This window comes from Tyto alba, unplaced genomic scaffold, assembly GCF_018691265.1.
Source record: "Tyto alba isolate M040663 unplaced genomic scaffold, T.alba_DEE_v4.0 Super-Scaffold_1000006, whole genome shotgun sequence".
In the NCBI taxonomy this organism is placed as follows: Eukaryota; Metazoa; Chordata; class Aves; order Strigiformes; family Tytonidae; genus Tyto; species Tyto alba.
Window position 1 is genome coordinate 6,351,323 of NW_024881272.1, and position 21,598 is coordinate 6,372,920.

A 21,598-nucleotide genomic window follows, 5' to 3' on the forward strand; every position below is an offset into this window, starting at 1 on the left:
AGGTGCTACGAAGAATCTGGTTTGAAGGCAAGAAGATTGCCCAAGTGGGGAGAGGGGAGGGGTTTAATTTCAAGACTGCCCACATGCATTTGCAGGGCTGGTGATTAGAAAAGAGACATTTCCCAGAAGGGCAGCAAAGAATGAGGTGTCAGGGGTTCTGTGGTCCCCAGGAGCCCTGCAGCCTCCCCAAGGACTTGCTGGGAGAAGTGTGTCACAAGCAGCGTGGCACTCCAGAACACATTCCTGGGATACGGCAGCATGATGGCCACTGGTGAGTTACCTTTTTGCTGGAGGCTTCAGCCCCTCTAAGCACACCCCAAAGGGAACAGCAGGGAAAAAGCAGCGTTAGGCCTCTGAAATGTGGGTCCTCCCTATGACATAGCCGTGCCTTCATGCAAGTAGGCTGATGCCAGCTCACCCACTCCCGTGGGGGTGGCACTACTGACACACTGCTTTGATGTCCTGGGTGGATGGGATGGGGGTCTGCAGTGACTATCACTCTACCCAGAGCCACAACCTGCTCCCAGCCTGATGGCACCTGCTAATTTGGGGGAATTTGCTACCAGAACCTGAGCAAGAGGACTCGGAGGGCACTAAGGCAGTGGGGCTGGAGCAGCAGCATCAGAGCACAGCACACAGTTCCTCTCCATGATAGCGAGGTGATGCCTGGTGTCTGGGCAAGGTGGAAGAACACAGCTTGTCCCCTCCAGCCACCTCCTCCCTTCTCCTGCCCTACAGATGCCACCGTATTTGTGCCCAGCCTCCACGAACCACCTTTGCTATTTAGGAAGCTGCCATCTGAACCTTCCAGCTCCTGCATGCAGCTGAACCTGATGCTTTCCAAACAGCCTGTGCCACCCGCCCAGAGCACATGGGTGCACTGGGAACCAAATGTCATGGACTGTCCAAGATCCAAATCCTCCCGTGTGTGCACAGGACAAGACCATACCATGTATCCCCTAGAGCTGTCCCTCTCAAAACTCATCCTTCGGTTCATATTTACATCACACTTGGCAACACAAAGCCCAGGTAACTTTCTCTTCTCCCCCTTGTAGCAACCATAGCCTCCACGGACATGGGGCTTCTGCTGAGAGATGAAGTTTTTGTCGACTTTTTCAACACATTTCTGAATCTTCCTGTAAGTCCACTTTCCACCATAAAGCCTGGGACCTTTCTGAGCTCTTCTTTGGTGAACTTTCAGCTTCTGTGGTGGTAGAGGGCCCAGGAAAATTGGGAATACACCACACTCAGGCTGGAAAATTAGGGAAACCTGAGGACCTCAGCTTGGAAATAAAGGTTGGAAAGGGAAGACAGTGCCCTTCTCTGTAGTAAGGACTAACTAGAACAGCTGGGCTCTGGGCTCGCCTGCCACCCTCCATCTCTTTCAGCTCTCCCCTTTCCTTTTGATACAGGTTTTTGGCCAGACACCTATTTACATCAGCAGCACGGGCCGGTGGGACCTCTGGCCAGAGCTGCCAAGCCACCTGGTGAGAAAATGCCCCGTCTGAGGAGGAGGAGGGTGAGGAGGAGGGAGGAAAGGCACAAAGCATGGGAGGGAGGGAGCCCATTTCTCATTACCAAGGCTACTCTCTGGCTGTCCTGGTCATGCAGCCAAGGGATTATTTCAAACCCAGGCATCACTTTGCTTTTAAGCCCTGGGAGGAGCACAAACTGTTTAAAGTCCTGGTGCAGCTTATAGGGTCCCTCTAGCCATCAGTAAACATCGATATCTGGATTTAAAGAGAGCATGTGTGGTGGCAGAGGAAGAGGACAGGAACGTCAGCCCCTTGTGTCCTGTATTCCTCCTGAATTCACCAGGAGTGAAGTCCTGTTGATCCTCAAACTGACTCAGCCCCCCCTCCCCGTGGACAAATCTCTTCCCCACAGTCACGAGCGCCATTTGTGGTGCTCAGACCCTGTAGCAAAAAGGAACCTGCTCCTCCCGGCGCTGCTGGAAAGCTGCTGTGCCTTCCTACCTGGGCTCCAGGAAAGCAGGCAGGCTGCAAGGAGAGGCAGCCCTGCAGGCAGCCCTGCAACTCCGGGTCTCCCAGGTTTGCAGGCAGAGCTCACAGGGATGCAAGCAGGGGCTATAGCTCGAGTAACCCCCTTCTTTCTCAGCACAGGCTCCTTCCCTCATAGCAGGGGCCCGTTACTCACCCTAATCCCCAGGCAAGAGACGGCTCCTTGCTCACAGCCTAATCCTTTCCTTGGGCGTGGGGGGGGGGGGTTGCAATGCAGGATCCCAGCCCCCCAGCTTTGCTGGCTTGGCTGAAAAAGCACCGCCTGCCTCACTTCTGCAAATCCAGCTTGTGCCTCCACCTCATCCTCTGCCAGAAGCTCCTGGGTTTCATTCGGTCTGGGGAAGCAGGTGAGTCATCGTGGCACAGAGGAAACTGGAGTGGCTTCGCCACTGCAGCAGGGCTTCCTCTTGCCGGGGCTGACACTGCCTGGTGCCTGCCCAGCAGGTCATGCTTCTGCTCCGGGTTAAAAAGGCACTGCACACCCTATTTTTAGGGATGTAGCAGACCCCAGAGTTTCCACGGGATGAGTGGGGCTTTACCCCACAGCTCTAAGTACAGGCTTGGTGCCTCCATGGAGTTGAAATAGCTGCTTAGCAGGGTGTACCATGCAGTTCATGGGTCGAGCTGGGCTGGAGAGCATCCTCAGGCATGGGAAACTGGTGTCCCAGCATTTCAGGTTTGCTGCTATGCAGGGTGCCCAGAGCTCTCGCACTGTATTGCAATATGCTCCTCATCCGATGCATCCTATGCTGGGAAAACAGGGCTACACTGTGGTCTGTCCAACCAGCAGCAAGAAGACTGAATTGTGCTCGGTTTACCCCTAAAATGAGCCATTTCAGCCCAGCCAACTGCTTTGTCAGCCTGCATGTCAAACGCAAGGGAAAGCCACTGGAAGAAAAGCTATGGCAGTGGGGACTCAGAATTTCATTTCAGGAAACTAAGCAGTTCATCAAGGCTTGCTCCAGTGTTGTTTCTGGATGCATTGCTGCTTCTTCTCCATTTGGGTTGAACCTCAGGCTGAAAGAGGTTGAGGACAAGCCCCAAACTCAAGCAAAAAAGATGCACATTTGCAAGGGGAAGAGGCACCATAGCTAGGCAGACTATCGCTGACATGAGTGGGCTGTGCTGCATCCTTACAAACACCGCATGTGCATCCCACGATCCTGTCCAAAACTCCCATTTCAGTGCAATTTGCCGGTCTCCTGACTCACAGCACTGCTGCCGTCTGGCAGTGTCTGTTAGGGGGTGCTGGTGGGGTCTGGAGGGCTTTCTTGGGGACTGCTCCTGCATGCATTGCCATCCCCAATGCCACGCTCTGCGTTCTCTCTCTGACAGCAAAACGGCTGAACTGGCAAAGCGCTGACCGGTGGCTGCTGGAGAAGTGCATCAGCGGGAGCCAGGGCATGTGGCACTTTCGGGCCTTTGTCCAAGGAAAGGCAGGTGGGCACGGGGCAATTTGCAGCCAGCTGTGAGCCAGCTGCCTGGCGGGACACCGACACAGTGCTGAGGGCACGGATAAGCACCGGTGGGACAGGAGACACTGCGATCCCAGACGTGGCTTTGGAAGACGATCCAGTGGCAGAGCTCCAAAGCGGGTGCTGCACCCTGGGGAGATGCATTAGCCCTGGCTCTTCTCTACACTGTTCCCTCAGTTCATCCAGGCGATCTTTCCTTCTTTCTTTTTTTTAAAAAACACAGGCAACTTCACTCATCAGCGGAGCTTTCAGGGACTCCCTCCAACTCCTGTCCCTTGTCTGATCCACAGGGGAAGAACTGACTGACTTCTGGCTCACCACCGAAAGGCTCCTGGGGCTTGACGAGTCAGATGCAAGGCAGAGGGACCTCTACCTGTCCTTGCTCCACAGGCTGAAAGCCACTCACCTACGTGAAGGCTCCAGCATTGTCACTTTCTGCAGGACCATCATTGGTAAGAAACATGGGAGCTGGCAGGATGAGCAGTGCCCTGCCAGCAAAGTGGACTTTCCTGGATGCTCCCAGGAAGATGGGTTACCATCACCAGCTTTGCCTGGCTGGGGAATTCCCCCGGCACAAACAGGTCTGGATGGAGCCAGACCCACACTCCCCCCCATCATCATAATTCCCTGCATCCATTTCAGGGTCGCTGCTGAAAGCCAGGCACCTTCAGCCCATCATCACCAGGAGAGAGATCCTAAGCAAGATGCAGGAACAGGCCCTTTTTATTATTCAGAGTTACTGGCTGCCTAAATTCTTCATCCATTGCAAGATGGCCATGCAGGAGGAGAAATTGTGCCAGCCTCTGCTGCAGGAATATCAGGAGCGTTCATTACAGGCCAGCCCACAGGAGCCCTCAGGCTTTTCAGAGAATCTCTTCATGATGCATATTAAAAGGAGCCAGGGTTTGTCAGGGCCCTACTGCAGCAAGAAGGCCAAAGCAGATATCTGGACTCTGGTCAAGGAGGGAAGAAACACCCAAGAAATAAAAATGCCCAGATTTCAGGTGCAACCAAAAGGGCAGCTGGGGCCAGTTGGGAGCACAAAGGAATCACATCTGGATAAGGATGCTTTGGGATCGATTCCTCAGCAGTCAGAGCTTCCTGAAAACACCGCTGCCTTTGGAGACAAGGGAGAAGCAACCTATCCCAAAAGGCCTAGACCCAGTGCAGAGCAGGTCCTTCATCTGGAATACCTCTGTGAAGAGAAAGTCCCCTCTAACCTGCATGCTTCTGCACCCATTGTCCAGCTGCCATCCCTGAAAAAGCTGGTCAAGACCTTGAGTTTCCTTCCTTGGGCTCTTAGCGCCGAGACCTGCGCGGGACGGCCCTTCAGGGACTTCTTGAAGCTCCAGGACCGGTCTATGGAGACTCATCTCCTGGACCTGTGGCATGACTTGGAGGAATTTCTGCCTGTGGTGCTGGACACCAGCAGAGAAAACAGTTTCTTCCTGCGTCATTTGATTGGGGAGAAGATATGCAGAACCTACCTGGAGGAAGGCACCATTCAGAAGCTTCCCTTGGAGACCAGGACTCTCAGGAGCTTGCGGAACCATCTGATGTCTGGAGAATTCTCCCCCTGGATATTCAGAGCCCAGAAGGAGATTTGCAAGGTACAGAGTGGTGCTGGCAGTGGTCAGGCTGAGAGGTACAACCGGCGTTGGCACCCCTTGGCTGGTATGAGGGCTGTGGACGTGTTTAAGAAGAGAGATATTTGGAAAATGATGATGAAAAGAGATTAGGAAGGGAAAAAACTTACAGTCACAAGCTGGGACCAGTGACCAAGATGTGCCAGGCCAGTGGAGAGATGTACTGGGCAATGGAGCAGAGGTGAGCAGTCATTTAGCAGCTGGTGACCTCGTTTGTTAGATGCCCGTGCCAAGGGCCACGAGCTGACAGGACAGCGGTCATCCTTTCACATCTGAGTCGGTGGTTCCAGCGCAACACGACTAAAACACATTTACAACCCAAGCCCTTCTGGGCAGCCTCTGAGCAGCCAGATGGACCAACCTGGGTGTAGAGCTCCTGGCAGAGCTGTCCTGGGCGTCTCAGCGAGGTGTGACCTGCCCATGGCATCACCACTGCGGCCTCAGGGTATGGCGGGGCTTGGGGGTGGTGATTGCCCCTGGAGCACTGACTGAGGACAACCATCTTTGCTCCTCAGGTGCTCTGCTGCCTCTACGAGGAATTTCTGGCTGAAGATGACAGGACGTTCCTCCAGTTTATGGTAAAGGGGACAGGGGCATCCTCGCAGGGTGCACAGGCAACAACGGGGATGTGAAAAGTTGGAGAGGAGGTGGGAGGGGAAGCCCAGCATTAGCTGCAGTGGTCTAGCATCCCACTGTGTCCCCTGGCCAACACTGACACAGGGTGATGTGGCACAGCCTGCCCTGCTCCACCTGCCCGGAGCAACGATCCTCAGCTCCACCACAGCATCCCGTAAGCCAGCAGCGCTGCAAGCGTGCCCTGTCAGAGCTCCCCTGAGCCAGACCACAACCTGGCCCAAAACCAGCGAGGGACTTAAAAGCAGTCTTCCAGGATAGGAGGGGGTGAGACCAGGAGCAGGCAGCGCACTGGGTGACTGCCTCATGGGCAAAACACTTCTGGGAATTAACTCCCCCTTTTTTCCTCGCCCACAGCAAACCCTGCTATTAACATGACTCATGTGCAGACACACATGCGGATGGCCCTGTCCCAGCACAAGCACCTGGCCAACATGCTGGGGGAAGAGGGCATGCAGCTTTTTAGCCCGTGATTCAACCACGCTCAAGTTTTCCACATTTTTTTTCCACTGTGTAAAGGATTGATTTAAGAAAGCAGAGTCACACAAGCACTCATTTTCCCAGACTATTATCGCTCCTGGCAGCAGAAATCCTGCTAATCTCATGTTTATTAACACCTTAAATGCTAGCCTTACACCCAAAAACCTCCTTGCAGACAGAAACCCCCGAGCATCCCACCTGCTTGGGTCCTTGCACAACCTCTGCAGGCAGTTTTGCTCACTGCAGATGGTGTTGTTCAACCCGTAGGCCTTTCCCCAAACTGCGACGTAAAAATCTGTGGCTGATCCTGGAAATGGTAAGGAGAGTGGTAAGGAGAGGCTATCAGGGCTGGTGCCCCCCAAAGACCTGGCTTACAGATATGCCAGCATCTCAGTTGAGCAAGAGCTAAGCATGTTGGAAAAGTCAGCTGGCAGCTCCTGACCCTGCTTCATTAAATGCTCTTGGCTGTAAATTAATTAGCTGCTCAGGTTTTTAAGCATCTCTTGTCAAGAAAATTACCCCTCAGAGCAGAGAGACCTGGTCTGGGAATGCAATTAGCACTTCAGCAGGTGTCGAGGCCATGCTCTCCGCAGGCACCATCCCCTAAGCCAGACTCCTCCTGGGTCTCACTGCACCTATGTCAGGGGACCTGCCTGGGGGCTTAGCAGGGTTATTTTTGGTGCGTGCTCTCAGCAGTGTGTACCTCGAGCAGCAGCCAGCCGCTCTGACCCTGCTGCTTGGCCAGTCGTGCAAACTGCTTGACAGTGGGGAGACCCAGAACCTGCCAGAGGGTCTCGGCCTGGGGTGAGGGGGGTCCCAGGGATAGTAGCCAACCTAAAAGGCACATGAGGTTACCTGTCTGCCAGGGACACCTTCAGGGTTGGTTTTAGCCCTCCTGGGTGGATGTTGACATCTTCAGGAAAGCTGCTGCCTGTGCTGGCAAGCTGTTGTTTGGACTACCTGGGGGACCTGCTGCATGTCCCTGGTATGGCCCAGCTGCAGGCAATGTGAGCCAGCTTTAAGCAGCTGCATGGGTAGGTTTAAGGTCTATTCTGAGCTTTATGCTCACGCAGTTTTATTCCAGATGGTTTAAAGCTAAAGCAGACATCTAACTTGGGTAGGTTTGTACTCTAAGGTATATTAAAACATGCAGCTAGCCCATCGGGCACAGTGCAGGAGCAGCTCCTGAGATGGGGTATGTGCTCTGTTCAGTCACCCTCTTCTCTTCTTGCCATAGTCTCCACAGAGTGATATCCCGATGCCCAAGATGCAAAGCCATGCTGTTGGGGAAGATGAATGTTTCCTCCTGTCCCAGCGGATAAACAAGGCATTGAAGTTGAGCCAGGCCTTGCATGGCACAAGGAATTTGGAAGGTGTCGCCTCTGAGCACTGGCAGTTAATTGCTACTCGGGACCTCCGGAAAGGGGGCTCAATCCTGGCAGAGGTGGAACCTTTCCTGTACAGCACTGGTAAGAGGAGGCTCTGAATTTCTGCTGTGGCTAACATTGGCTCAGGCTGATAAAGCCTATTTTGTGCACCCGTGGTGACCAATGTCCACAGATGTCCACAATGTGCATAGATGAACTGCTGTATTGAAGACAGGGCATGAGCCTCGTAGAGTGGGTTGGGACATGGTGTCTGGGAGCCATCAGCTGTAATCCAAGCTTTGGCATCGACCTAGGGGCCAAATTCCCTCCTGCCAGTACCAGAGGCATCAAATGCCACGTCCCTGCACTGGCCTGGGCCACCAGATCAAATGGAGGCTACAGCAAAGTGACTGAAACCCAAAGCCAGCAATGGCCACTGTCACCCCACTTCCACATCTTGACTTTTTCCTGTGGATGCTTGGACTGGCCATGCTGGTGTGACACCTGAGCTTTTCCTTCTTGGATCATCTTTTGAGAATGACATCAAGTTTCTGGGCACCTGCTGGTGCACTGAGGGTGGCAGCAGTCACTTGTATCAACCCTTAGGTAGCTTGTGGGTCCTTGGTCACACCCAAGAAATGCAGTGTCAGAGGTAGGTCATGGGAACAGGACAGAGAAGGGGAAAAGAAAAGTGAGTAGCAATCACAATACAGCACTCAGCAAGTGCTGAAGGGCTGTCATAGCCAGCAGGAATGAACATTGGATCTGTCGTGGCTTCTCTATCTGATACAGACTCCCAGGATACGATGTTGAATGTGCCGGCTGTTCAGAAACCCTCACTGGCTGTGGATAGCCCAAGCAAGGAAAATGAGCTGTGTCTCAAAAGCCCACCGCTCGGTGAGTCCAGTCTGAGCAGGGTAGAAGCAGGGTGGGCCCACAAGCTTCATGCCCTTGGAGATACCCCAGCATACCCTTAGGGGACTGGACATACAGGGTTCTTGCTTGCATCCCATCATCCAGTAGAACATCTCCAGGAGAGAGAGGCCTCCTAGCCACCTTTGAAAAGCACCTGTTTCGGGGTGTTAATCCAGCCAGAGAGGGTGGGAGTGGGAGGGCTTCTTTGAAGCAGATGCTGAGGAGGTCAAACCATGCGGAGGTGAAGAGTTCCCACAGCAACCAGTGTCTCCTGAGCCAGGCTTACCATGCAGACACCAGCATGGTGGCTCTGGGGTCCTGTGCCCTGCAGACAGCTGTGAGCAGGCTCTGGCTGTCACCTGAGGAAGGAGCTAACCCTGTTCTGTCCCCACAGCCACTGAACCCGAGAACAGAAAGAAGAAGGCTGGGCCCGTGAAAAAAAACAAATCAAGCATAACGAAGTCCACCACTGTCGCAGTAGAGAAGCCGTCTAGAAGACCCAGGTCTGGCACCTTGCAGCACAGGGCCTTGCTGTTTATTGCCACTTCCACTCTTTCAGGAAAAAGATTTCTCCCAGAGCTTTCCTGTAGTGCCACTGCTCCCTGCTTCATCACTGGGCCCCCTCAGATGTAGGCATGGGTGGCCTGTGGGTCTGAACAGTAGATATAGCAGGGAAAGGAGAAAAATGTTTTAACACACCCCCAGCCCCATAGTTCAGATTCACTCCTCGCATACTGTGCATGTGTCATGCACTTCATCCACTGGCATGCCACCCGTACTGCAGCTAGGCAGCTCTCAGATTCCCAGAAAAATCACCTAAAATCACCCTGTGTCCACACTTAAATCTCTGTACTCACTGACCATGTGAATGTCCATGTGGCTTATGTCTCACCTCCTGGGAATATTCCAGATAGGAGTCCTCACAACTCCACATTGGGATATAAATGGTAACCAGGACACAAGTACTGAGTAGGAGCAGCTCTTATTGTTTATTGTGAAAGTCAGTCTCAGGAGCCACACTTAAACAATGTAAATAATTGACCCAATCCACTGATCTTCAAATAAGGGCTTGCTAACCTTATAAATGACCCAAAAAATCACAGTCCTCTCCCCGATCTGGTTTTCCAAAGCTCTTCTGAATCTTTTCAATATAGCTGTCCTCTGGCTTTACATCTATCGATAATCTCCTGATCTATCAGTTGCAAAGGTTTTCCACTCCAGAACACCCTCTCCATGGCCAAATGCATAAGCCCTCTGCCACCCAGTGGCAAATTATTGTTTATTCTCAGCAAGTACCAGAGGAAACAACCTCCTCCCTCCCATCACTGACCCAAGATCCTGCCTTCTCCCTTAACTCCCTGCATGAAGCCTCCTCTTCAGGCTGAGACCAGTTCCTTTGGATACATGGCAGCAAAGCTGTTGGGCAGGCACACCTATGGCAGAAAAGAAACAACTTGTCAGGAGAATATCGTCTGTATTTCTAACAGCTCAGTGGATGATGATCTTAAAGGTCTTTTCCAAACTAAATGATTTTATGGGCAAGACAGACAAGGGACACTGTGCTCCACCAGTACCTTTACTGACCTGTCTGCTTCACAAATCCCACACACCACTCATCCACACATTTCTAGCTCTTCTTCAGGGGTCTCTCTTGTTGGAGAAGCAAGGATAGAGGTCCTGGATCTTTTCCAGGTCACTGGTGGCACAGAGGTCACATCTTCTGCTGTCTCCTCCTTTACAGGCACTTCATTAAAGTATTGCACAACCCTGCCCACCTGCAATTCTTCAAGCAGTTCCTTGAGGAGCGCAATGCAGCGGAGCCACTGTGTTTTTGGATGGCCGTGGAGAAGCTAGTCACAGAGACCAACCCCAAGACAAAGAGCTTCCTCGCTAACAGCATTGTCAGAAATTATTTCCGTGCTGAAATCCCACCTGGTAGGTGCCCTCCCACCCTGCACTTTACTCCATTCATGATGAATGCCTCTTTTCCGTGAACTGGATGCTGGTTGCAGGTTTTATATCCTCTTGCAGGGACCTGCCAATTCTCCTTTGCCAGGTAGTGGAGCATGTATTTGCTGAGGCCTTCCACTGACACTTAAATTTCTAGTAAGGTGGCCTACACTTCTTATGCAGGATCTGCTTGACCGAGACCTGCAACATGCAACTCCTGCAGTGGCAGAAATAGTTTTTCCATATCTTGTCTCCTTTAGATGCTCTTAGAGTCATAGTTTAACTCCCAAAGTATGCAATTAGCACAGTATGAAAAAGAAAAGAGATGAAACAACCAAATTCAGCAAACATCAGACAGGGCAGGCAGAGATGGGACAGGGTGCCACTTGCAGATGTGAGGGTAGGAAGAGATGTCATGGTGGCTCGGGGGTGGCTGGCAGGTTCTGGCAGTGACCTCAGTTCTCTTCCAGAGGAGCAGCTGGACTGCCACACTTCAATCATCAGTGAAATAAGTGAGGCCAAAGTAGTCAGCCCCTTCATGTTGATGACAGCACAGATCTTTGTCCAGAATGCTATGGAAAAACGATGGTGAGGACCTGGGTCAAGCTGGATCCTAAGCCCAGTGGTTACACAAACACATCCTTCCCATGGGAACCCCAAGCTGACGGACAGGAAACTGCTACACATGTATTTCCTTATGAAATATCAGCCGGTGCATCTAAATCCCAGCCACATGCTCACTCCAGCAAAACTGGTATGGCAGAGCTTGTCCCACAGGTACCAAATCACTGTTGGGCTTGCGGGAGGTGGAGGAGGATATACACTAAAGGTAAGCAGAATGGACACTCCTGAGCCTCCCACATGCAAGAACAGAGCCCAAGGGAGGGGATCCAGCCCCCTGTCCCTTTCTCCAACCTCCTCCAGGAACCAAAGTCCAGTGGGACCCCAACCCCAGGGCTATCCCTGTCAGCTTCTCCCCACACTTAACCACCCTCCCACCAAACCACTGCCCTCCTCGTATGTCTGGCTGCCCTCGATGCTCTCTCTCTGATCTCCCATCCAACAGGTTTAAAGAGTACCAGGATCTGTTCCCTGAAAGTGATACACATCAGTCTAACCTTCGTTTGCAGCATGAGATGGAGAACTTCACCACAGGCAAGCTGGTAAGGAAAGGTCCTCTCTGCTGGCAGGCTGAGCATGTTGTCCAGGCTGGAAAGAGAGGAGATGCTGCAGGTCAAGTGGTGCTCACATAAAGGGGGTGTGTGTGGGGGTGTCAGGTTTGGAGAGTTGCAAAAAGACAGCTGATAGGTAAAGGCTCATTCCTACAAGCTCTGAAGTCCTGCTCCATGCAGACTTCCTTAAATCTGGTGAGGGCTCACCAAGTGATTCACGCTACCAGCTGCGACCACCAATGAAACAGAGAAATACTGGAAAGCAAAGATGACAGTCACAAATCCCACTGCCAAGGTGGTGCTCCAGCTCACAGTGGTGGGTCGAAATGGGAGGGCTGTGTCTGGAAGCAACCCTACTGCTGCAGCCAGGGGCTGGCTCCCCAGGGCTGTGCCGCTGGCTAACGCGAGCCGTGCCGTGTCTCTGCAGCGGTGCGCCTGGTATGCCATTCGAGACATCATCAAGAGCCTCTGCAAGTTCCGGAGGGAGATGGACAATGACAAATGCCGTGCAGAGTTTGAGGACTTTCTCCGTCAGGAACTAGGAAATGAGGAGGAAAGTATGGCTAGACTCCTGCCACCCCATCTCCTCCCTCCCCAAGAGTCACGGGTTTAGGCAGAGAAGTAAATGGAGGAAACTTGTGGTTCATCTCCCATCCCCATATGCTGACTTAATTTTCTCTGCTGCAGTCATATAAAGACCCAGAAGAGCAGATATCTCAGGATGGCAGATATTGCTGTGCAGAAATCTGCACGCTTAAGTGCTGGAATTGGGAGATGGGGTCCAGAATTTTGCACAGGCAACATGCACGTGCACAGATTCATGCAATGTTTGGTTTTCTGATGCGGGTGCCCCATGATGCTGTTGCATCTCTCTCAAGCAACAATGTATATGCAAATTTGCATCCCTTCCACAAAAAACAAGAGGAACTAAATGAAGCTTAGGTGACACAAGCCAAAAAATAAACAAAAATAAGTTGTTTTCTATGCAACAGGGAGCTGACCCTCAGAGTACTTTGCCAAAGGATGTAGATCCTGAAAGTTTACATACGGGTTCAAGAGGAGGCTGGAAAAGCAGTTAGAAAAGAAATCCACTGAAATTGCTAAAAATACACTGAGACCCCATCTAGATCAAGAGGTCACTGGAAATGAAAATTATGAAAGCAGGAGAATATTGTGCATGGGGAAGTGACACAGATTTTTACCTTTCTTTCTCCATAGTTATTTGTTTATGGCCTCTGCCAGAGACAGGATAATAGCTAAACAAACCAACAGACTCTTGATCTAACATACTTTGGCCATCCCCTATGAAAACAATGAACATAAGCACTCCATGAGTGCAAAGAGGAGGATGGGTGGAGTAGGTTACTAAGTTAGAGGGAAGGCTGCACACTGGATGGGTCTGAATTCCCTGGAGATCATGGCTGCAGGAACGCTGTAGTCCACATGGGTAGAAAGAACCTCAGAAAATGACTTGCAGGCAGGTAAAGCAAGCAGAGGCGAGGTGAAGGAGCAGGGTATAGCTCAGCATCAGATGCCCAGCTACCCTTAAACCCAGTGAGGGGAGAAGCAGGACACAAGACCTCTTCCCCTCTCTCAGACTTGCCCATCAGCTCGATGCAGAGCAGCAGCACCGTGAGCACTTACAGCTCCCACACCGCCTCTGCCAACACCCCACGGGACACAGAGCTGGGACTAGTGAAACGCCACCTGTTTAACAGCCAGCTCATTACCGTCAACTTCCTCGTTGATGACCTCCACTTTTATCTAGAGATTGACAAGTAAGTTCCCTTTCCACCAGGTGCTCAGGTACCACCAGTTGCCCTTGGCTCTGGCCCAAACCCATCCTGCAGGTAGTGCCCATCTCTCAGCAGCAGATAAAGCCTGGTCCATGAATTCATTAGCACACACTGAGGGTCTGTGCTGCCACCCCTAAACTCCTATCAGCACCTCTATGCAAGGCTGGTATCTGGATATCATGACACAACCAAAGTCTCACCCCTTAGCTGTCTACATCCAATCTGCTTGTGGTTACATGTCCCTGGAGCCCCCTCAAACTCTCCATTTCAATCAGAAGTCATCACCCTGGCTCAGGGTTTCAATTTGGGTATCCTAGAAGTACTTTTGTTTTGATAGTCCCAAACAATCTAACACATTGCCTACACCTTTCTTGATGTGCCGGTTGTGCCATTTCTCCACTGACTTTGCCCAGTTCCCTGACAAACCTGTAAAAGCGAGTCATGGCCAATGCACAACAGCCCTGGAGTCAGCACAACCCCACATGCGTAAGACCAGGTTTCGATTCCTCTCTTTTCCTGAAGAAGAGGGGCGAACATCACATCCCCCAGGTGAATGCCATGCCCAAGGGGGTGGTGGAGGAGGGAATTTTCATCGCTCCTGTTTCACTGTTCTACACCTTCTGGATTGCTTTTTCTGGCCCAGTAAATACAAAGACAAGCAGGAACATGACTGTCTAGCCTAGCAGACAAGACCGTTTGTCCCATAGCAAGATCTCACATGCCTTTGCAGGTTTTCCAGGATGGCTGATTCCATTGAAGCTCTGGAAGCCCGCAACATGCGGACAGAACAGGAAGTCGCTTTTCTCAAAAGGAAAGTTGCCATCATCAGCAAACTCTTCCTGACCTCTGATATTCCCCCCAAACTGCGGGTAAGATCCTGGGACCCACCCAGGAAGGGCTGTCTGCTCATTGCTCAAGACCATTGCATTGCAGCTGTGAGCAGTTGTGGGGAAAGGGGAACCAGGCAGAGGTCTGGATCTGCTCCAGCAAAGCATGCTGTGAAGCTTCAGAGCTCTGGAGCGTGGGACGTCCACTTGGGCTCCATGGTGTGGGAAGTCATCCATCACCAGGCTCATGCTAGCACTTGACCCAGATAGGCTAAGAACAAGTGTGCGGACAAGGAGGTGGTGAAATCCCCCACCTGCTGGAGAAATGCCAGAGCTGAAGCACCAGGATGGGTGCTGCATGCCACCAATTCAGTCCTTTCACTCTCCAGAGGTCAATGTCACCATCATCCCCTCCCCACCGCACCCACCTCTTCCCCTTGCAGTAGCCATGGCTCTGCCTCTCTTCCCTTTGGAAAGAACAGCACGGTGCTTTCCACAGAAATCCAGAGGGGATCCTGCCTGGCACAGTATCTGGCACAGTCAGCCAGGATGTAACTAGTATCTCTTCTTGGAGACTGCTGAAATGCAAGGCGGGGTCAGGGAGAGAAACATGCCTGTAGGGTCTATCAGGAGTGCCACAAACTGCTTCAGTTAAACAAGGTCTCTTCTGCGGCCAGGTAAACATCTCTGAAGAAGAGAGAGATTTAATCTGGAGTTTATCTTCCAAGGGGATACTGACCCGTATCCTCTACCACAGGGCCAAAGTCATGATCTTCCCCATCCTGATGTACTTCTGGAGAAGGTACCTATCCCCTCTCCCAAAGTGGGGGAGGCTCTGTGGATGCCACCCTTTTTCTCCAGCCACCCATTCCTTTGACACAATGAAAATACAGATGAGACACTCCCCAGGAGCTCAGCTGTAGATGTCTGCTTGGAGGTTTGCTGTCTTTAGTATTCCTCATACAGGTTCTGCACCTGGAAAGTGATGAGGAGCTTTCAGGTCCCCGCGAAGGACAGGGTGCCAATCCCTTTGCCCCATACAAAAACCCCTTCCAAATCATCTGACATCTACAATCCAGGTAACCTGAGTGCTGTCCCCCTGCTCCATGTTTGTCCTCAAGCTTGTTCTTCCGATGCAGAGATGTCCAGTCCTGGGGTTTTGATGTCCCACAGGGTTACCCTGAAAAGAGCCAAACTCCTTGCTTCACACAACTTAAGATGTGTGTGGTGCAGGCCTGATGGAAAATGAAGCATCTCAAATCCTTTCTGTCAAGTTCAGTCCAAATTGCCAAGGGGTTTTTTAGAAATTTCTTCGGGCAATAGGGAAGTGGGTGCAGAAACTTGATGAGCAAAGAGCTGTTGCATAACTCTAGTTTACTTCAAGAACCAAGTTAAAAATACTCTCGCACGCACCCTAAACCAGAAATAAAGCGACTAATCTTTTGAGTTGCAAGTCAGATGGGAGCAGGAGAAAGAGAAGAACCATGCCCATGCAGCAAAAAAAGCTCAGTGGGTTTAGATGGAAGATGCTTTGAACATCTGGAATGAAGAATAAGCTTCATCAGGATTTGAGGTGACACTGAGACATCTCTGGGGAAAGAGAAAGATACTTTTCCTTCCTCATCCACTTGTTTATTTCCAACACACTGAATAACTCTAAACTGAAAAACACAAAGAAAGCAGTGATAAGTGCTGTCACTCTGCCTGACAGCCCAGCTCCTTGACTGAATATGCATTTGGAAATTGTTTAATTGATTTTTGATTAAAGGGGATACCAAAATAGGCACATACTAATCTTGCTTTGACGGTCGAGTGGGTGTCAGCAAGCTGGTGTTCTGCTCCCTGTCATTTATCACTGTCAAGTTCTGGTTAAAAAAAATCAGCAGAATTGTAGGATTTTAATACCTACAGGCAGGTGCTTGAGCTACCGCTCTGCAGCCGATCTGGGGTAACAGCCCCTGTGCTGGTGTGCTCCAAGACTGCCAGGCCACTGCTGTTAGCTCAAACCACCCCACACCCTGGGCATTCCTCTTAATGGCTTGCAGTGTTCATCTTGAGTCTTTAACTTATTGCAGAACATCACTGCACTTCTAGGGACTTCTCAAACACAGTTGTTTTCATGCAAAAGCCTGTTGCCACCAGAAAAAAAAAATACAAAACCAAAACCAGACAAAGCCTAACTCATCACACATGTATTCCCAGCTAACAAGCCAGAAGTGTCTTACTACACAGGAGCTACCTGCTCTGTTACCTGGGACAAAGACACATGTTTGCCAAGGTCTTCAGGAAACCAGTGAGGAGAGAGAGGCATTTAATCAGTTCAAACCATTGGAAGGGTTAGAACAGACCCACTTCTGTCCAAGCAGCACAGCCCCTATTTAACTACACAGAGCTTCAGTGAGAGAGTGCACTGAGATACTGCTCTGGAGAGACAGCTGAGGACACGTAGAAGGAGGCTAATCTTTCTCACCTGGGCATTAATCCTGCAGAGATTGTCCCTGGGACAGTTGTCCCCAAGCCACAGCAATGTGCAGCAGCTCCCAGGGATGAATAACTAGAGCTGGGCAGATAAAATCCCTCAGCTTGGGTGGTGTGTCTTGGGAGGAGATGGGTGATCTCTCAGACCTGTCTTATTTCTCCTGCCCTAGCCTGGTTGAGTAGGCAGGGCAGATGTTATCACGCCTTGGCAGGGCAGAGCTGTACCCGTGGGGTGCAGTGCAGGCTGGCTGCTGCTCGGCATCGCCTGCCAACCCGCGGGCAGCCCTGACTGCCAGAGAGGAGCAAACCAAATAACAAAACCAGTGTGCAACCCAAAAATAGCTGCTGTTTCTGACTGTGCTAATGCCTGGTGCCACCTTATGCTTGGGACGCTTTTTTGCAGCTTAATCATAGTTTCAGTGATGCCCTTTATCTAAGGATCTTGCTTTTCTGATAAAAAGCGTGCCTTTCAGATGAGAAAAATTGGTTATGTTGTCTTTAAAAGGCACTAAAACTGCTACGGAAAATACCTGTAATTCCTGAGAAAACCTCCTATCACCCACATCTTGCTTTTTGCTTATTTTGAGGGTTGCTGGCTTGCGCAGACGTGGTGCGTGCGCGGCTGGGAGGCATGACTCCGTCTCCCATCACCAGGCGTCACTGTGGCACTGTCTGTGCCTTCACACAGAGCAGAGGGGGTGGTCCTGCTGAGACGGGACGCACGGCCTGCCCCCCACTTCGTGGACATGAACACGGTGCTCCTCCTGGGAGAAGCCACCCGTGCGGGCACAAACCCATCTGTGTGTTGGGGCAGCCGTCCACACGCCCATCTCCGTCTCTCCAAATGCCACTTCCTCACAAACCTCCTGTCTACTATTGTCGTGGTTTAGGCCTGATTGACAGCCAACCACAATGCAGCACCTCTCTCTCCCTTCCCCCTGGCAATGAGAAGGGACAGAGAGCCAGGCTTGGGGTTCAAGATAGGACTGGGATGGGGAAAAAATCCCCTTTTATGATCACGAGCAAAAGGCAGACTCATTAGGGGAAGAAAAAAAGAACATACGTTTATTACAGACACTAACAACACATAACAGAGTAGGACAGTGAGAAGCATTGCCACATCTTGAGAACATCTTCCCCCCACCCCTCCCTTCTTCCCGGGCTCAGCTCTGCTCCCGATATCTCTACCTCCTCCCCCAGTGGCGCAGGGGCAGGGAATGGGGGGTGCAGTCAGCGCTGCCACTTTCTTCATCTTCAGTGAGGGGAGTGTCCAAAACTTGTTCCTCCTGCTCCATCGTGGTCCCCCTCTCACAGCAGACAGTCCTCCACAAACTTTCTCCAACATGAGTTCCTCCCACGGGCCGCAGCGTTCCCCACACTGCTCCGTCATGGGTCACTAACTTTCTCCGACTGGATTCCCTCCCACGGCTGCAGCCCTTCCCGAGCTGCTCTGGCGTGGGACTCCCCCGCATGCTGCAATCCTCCCAGTGCTGAATTACAGCAGCGGGGCTGCCTTTTCCCATGAGACCCCGGCCTTCTTTGGGCACAGCACCTTGATTATCCGAGCAGGAACAACAGGCCACAAATCAATGTCTGCTCCACCGTAGATCTCCATGGGTGGCAGGGTGGGCCGCCCTGCCATCTCCCCACAGGATACAGGGGGGTCTCTGCTCCGGCACACCTCCCCCCCCCTTTCTTCCTCCGTTCCTCCACTGACCTTGGTGTCCATGCAGCTGCAGCAACTCCTTCTCACAAGTCCGACTGCCCGTCACTACGTCCCTTCTTAAATACGTTATCACAGAGGCGCAGCCGATTGGCTCAATTTCCCAAACAGAAGTGGAGCTGGCTTGGAGCTGGGGGAGCTTCGAGAAGCTTCTCACAGGGGGCCGCCCCAATAGACCCCTCCCCTGCCACCAAAAAACTCCACCACTCACTCAACCCAGGACAACTATCCAGGATGGGACATGTCACTCTTGCCCTGCAGCCCCCAAACAGCTTTTCAGTCAAGGAGATCTCCTGTCCCTGCTCAACCACCCTTCCTCAACTTGCAAACAAGCCCATTTGGATTCAAAGGGGACAACATGTCCTGCTGTCCTCCCTCATTCGCCATCAGAGCCCTTGCCGCACAGTACCTCTTCATCTCTTCTCCCTCACCAGGTCATCACACCATCATTGTCTTCACACTCCTGAAAGGCATCCAGGTCCTACTGCCGCAGTCCCATAAGAAAATGGAGCCACTGAAGGAGCAAAAAGGTGATCCCATGCTGAAATGAGCATTCCTGCTCTCCAGGGGAGCTCCGACTGCTGGGGCGGGAGCTGGGCTTTAGGGCTCCTTGCATCGGTCCATGATAGGAAGTTTGTGCATATTATTTTTCTCAGATTCAGATAAAAGTAATGAGAAAATGCTCTCATTTGAGAAGTCTGCCTCCTCTCCTGCAGAGCAGGTAGGCGGTCGCAGAGGCAGTCTACCTGACCCAAACCACACCAGCACAAGCACCTGGAGCAGCAGAGGTAAGACTCCCATTAAAACCCAAAGGCCAGCTGGGTGGGTCTGTGCAGGATTCTGGTCACCCCCACCATCTCCAGTAACACACACAGGAAATCCCCAGCTGCTGCACCTCTCCATGCCCTGAACACCACCCCAGGAGCACACAGCTGCGTTGTATGTCCCCAATCACCCATACCCTGCCTCCATCAGCAGCAGCCACTGATGCAACATCTCTCCTTTCCCTGCAGGTACCGAGGGAAGGACAGACCTCCCAACACATCACCCAACACAGAGCAGGACAGGGGCGTGCTCCAAGGAAGCCGAGCAGTCCAGACACACTGCATAGTTTACACTTAATCAGCCGTAAGACCTAAAAATAAAGGAACTCTCAGCTTCCTCCAGCTTGTCAGGTAACATAGCACAGCAGCTTGCACTTCTGCTACTATTGCGGGGACATGCCACAACATGTGTTTCTATCTAAGGAGATACCTTTGTCAACACAACAGTCTCCTTCCTCACACGTATCTGTAGGAGACTCCATTGCCCATAGCTGGGGCCCAGTAAGTGTAAATAAAACACACTGGGTACACAACACACTACCACCTTCGAGGTCTTTCCCAAGAAACTTGGAAGGTACTCAAAGCCAGAAAGCAGTCACAGTAAATGCTTTGCCTGAGGAAGGGGCTCCTCAAAGACCACCCAAGCCTAGAAGCTGCTCTAACTCTACCACAAAGGGAGCCACACTTCTCACCAAGATCTGGGATTGCTTTCCTCTGCTCAGCATAGTTTACAACCTTATCTCAGCCTCTATCAATTTCCCACACAAATTAAAAACCTCCTACGGGTGGCAAGGCTGAGACCCCACCTGGTTTACTACTCAGCTGTCCCTGGATGGTGAGATGATGACTGTCTTTCCAGAGCCTCCCTCATTTTCCAATCAAAAGCAGCTAAAAAGGGGCCTCAGCGTGTTTTTTTTTTTAAAAAAAGCCAGTATGTTTACAAAGCACTAACCAAATCATATCATCACAAGACTTTAATTTTCCCCAGGTGAAACTGGGTCAGAGTGGCTTTGCCAACACACCAGGAAGCTGCAGAAATCCCAAGCGTTCTTTGGACCTCATGAAGAAAAGACCATGACCTTTGTCACACCTTGCCTCTGACAGCTCCCTCACAAGCTCTCAGCTTTGTAATTTTGAGCTATTTTTAGCTATTTTTTAACCCTCAGATCCTAGAAGACCACATCCTGGGAATAAGGTGCATTTAAGGCAGATGATGGTATGTTTCATATTTGTCACTTATAATTATCAACACTTTGCTTCTAGAGGATAAAAAAAAAAAAAACAAAACAAACAAAGCCAAAGTGCAAGAACATTTCTACAAATAAAGGACTTAGGAAGATGATGCCACTCCTACAACCTGAACTGTTACAGGCTCCTCAGAATTGCTCTCATGCTCTAACTTGATTTTGTCCCAAAAGCCTTCAGCCTCAAGAGCTAGCTGCATTTTGGTGTGCTTTTCACTAACACTTCAGGGTCTGTAGTCTAAGCCTAGCTGAGCCCGGTCTCTAGAAGGCTTCATGGATGTCCCTGAGGCTCACAACAGCAAAATCACAGCTAAGATCAATCTTCACTGTTTGTATGCGAGTGACAGGGTGGGGAGCAACCGATCCCATCACATTGGATTGAGCCAGCAGCTCCTGGGGTCACCCAGCAGGAGCAAGGGAAGAAGGCAGAGGCACAGCAAACACACACTGTAGAGGCATGACAGCGGGGCAATGAAGCGTGTAGGGCCAAAGCAGCATGCCCTTGGACACCACGCATGGTCTGCAAGCCCGCCTTTAAGAGACAAAGGCAGGCAGCACCTCCCAGATGGGCACTGGGAGCCATCAGCACATCAAGCAGCACCAACTCTGGCAGCTGGCTCTGCCCCTGGCTCCCCAGGACACCGCTATCCCCAGGCGGTGACATCAGGCACTGCCATACCACCCAGTTGTGATACTGTCCGGCTGTCCTTGCCACCAGTTTTCCATCCTGCCTGGCCTCTTGCTGAGCACTCGCCCATCCTTCCCGACCCTGCGAGGAGGAGAGGCAGCCTGGGGTTTTCCCCAGCACTGGTCCCAGTCCTGCATCCTCCCCTCTTCCCGTGGCCTGACGCTCTGTGAGCAATAAGCTTTGCAGATTCTGTGCATAGATCAAGTTTCTCCTCTAACGCCAGCCTGCCAGCACCTCTGGCTTCTCAGAAAGCGGGACATGGCCCTGCAGACCACACGAGCCTTCCCTGGAAACTCTTCCCAGCAGCCTGATTGCACCAGAGAAACAAGCCACAGCCTCCATGGGTTTAATCAGTGCTC

General features: G+C 51.6%; 1 protein-coding gene across 1 annotated transcript; it reads left to right on the forward strand.

The window, feature by feature from the left end:
* The first annotated feature begins 258 nt into the window (after nucleotides 1-258).
* Nucleotides 259-21,084, forward strand: RGSL1 (regulator of G protein signaling like 1). Its single transcript, XM_042805825.1, has 20 exons — nucleotides 259-271; nucleotides 1,056-1,138; nucleotides 1,413-1,487; nucleotides 2,239-2,368; nucleotides 3,357-3,461; nucleotides 3,787-3,948; nucleotides 4,139-5,106; nucleotides 5,658-5,720; nucleotides 7,493-7,709; nucleotides 8,394-8,519; nucleotides 8,932-9,040; nucleotides 10,279-10,472; nucleotides 10,958-11,075; nucleotides 11,554-11,650; nucleotides 12,087-12,216; nucleotides 13,257-13,437; nucleotides 14,186-14,324; nucleotides 14,960-15,084; nucleotides 15,249-15,361; nucleotides 18,918-21,084. The coding sequence occupies exons 1-20, from the start codon at nucleotides 259-261 to the stop codon at nucleotides 19,031-19,033; spliced, it is 3,264 nt and encodes a 1,087-aa protein (XP_042661759.1). The 3' UTR covers nucleotides 19,034-21,084.
* Nucleotides 21,085-21,598: the final 514 nt, after the last annotated feature.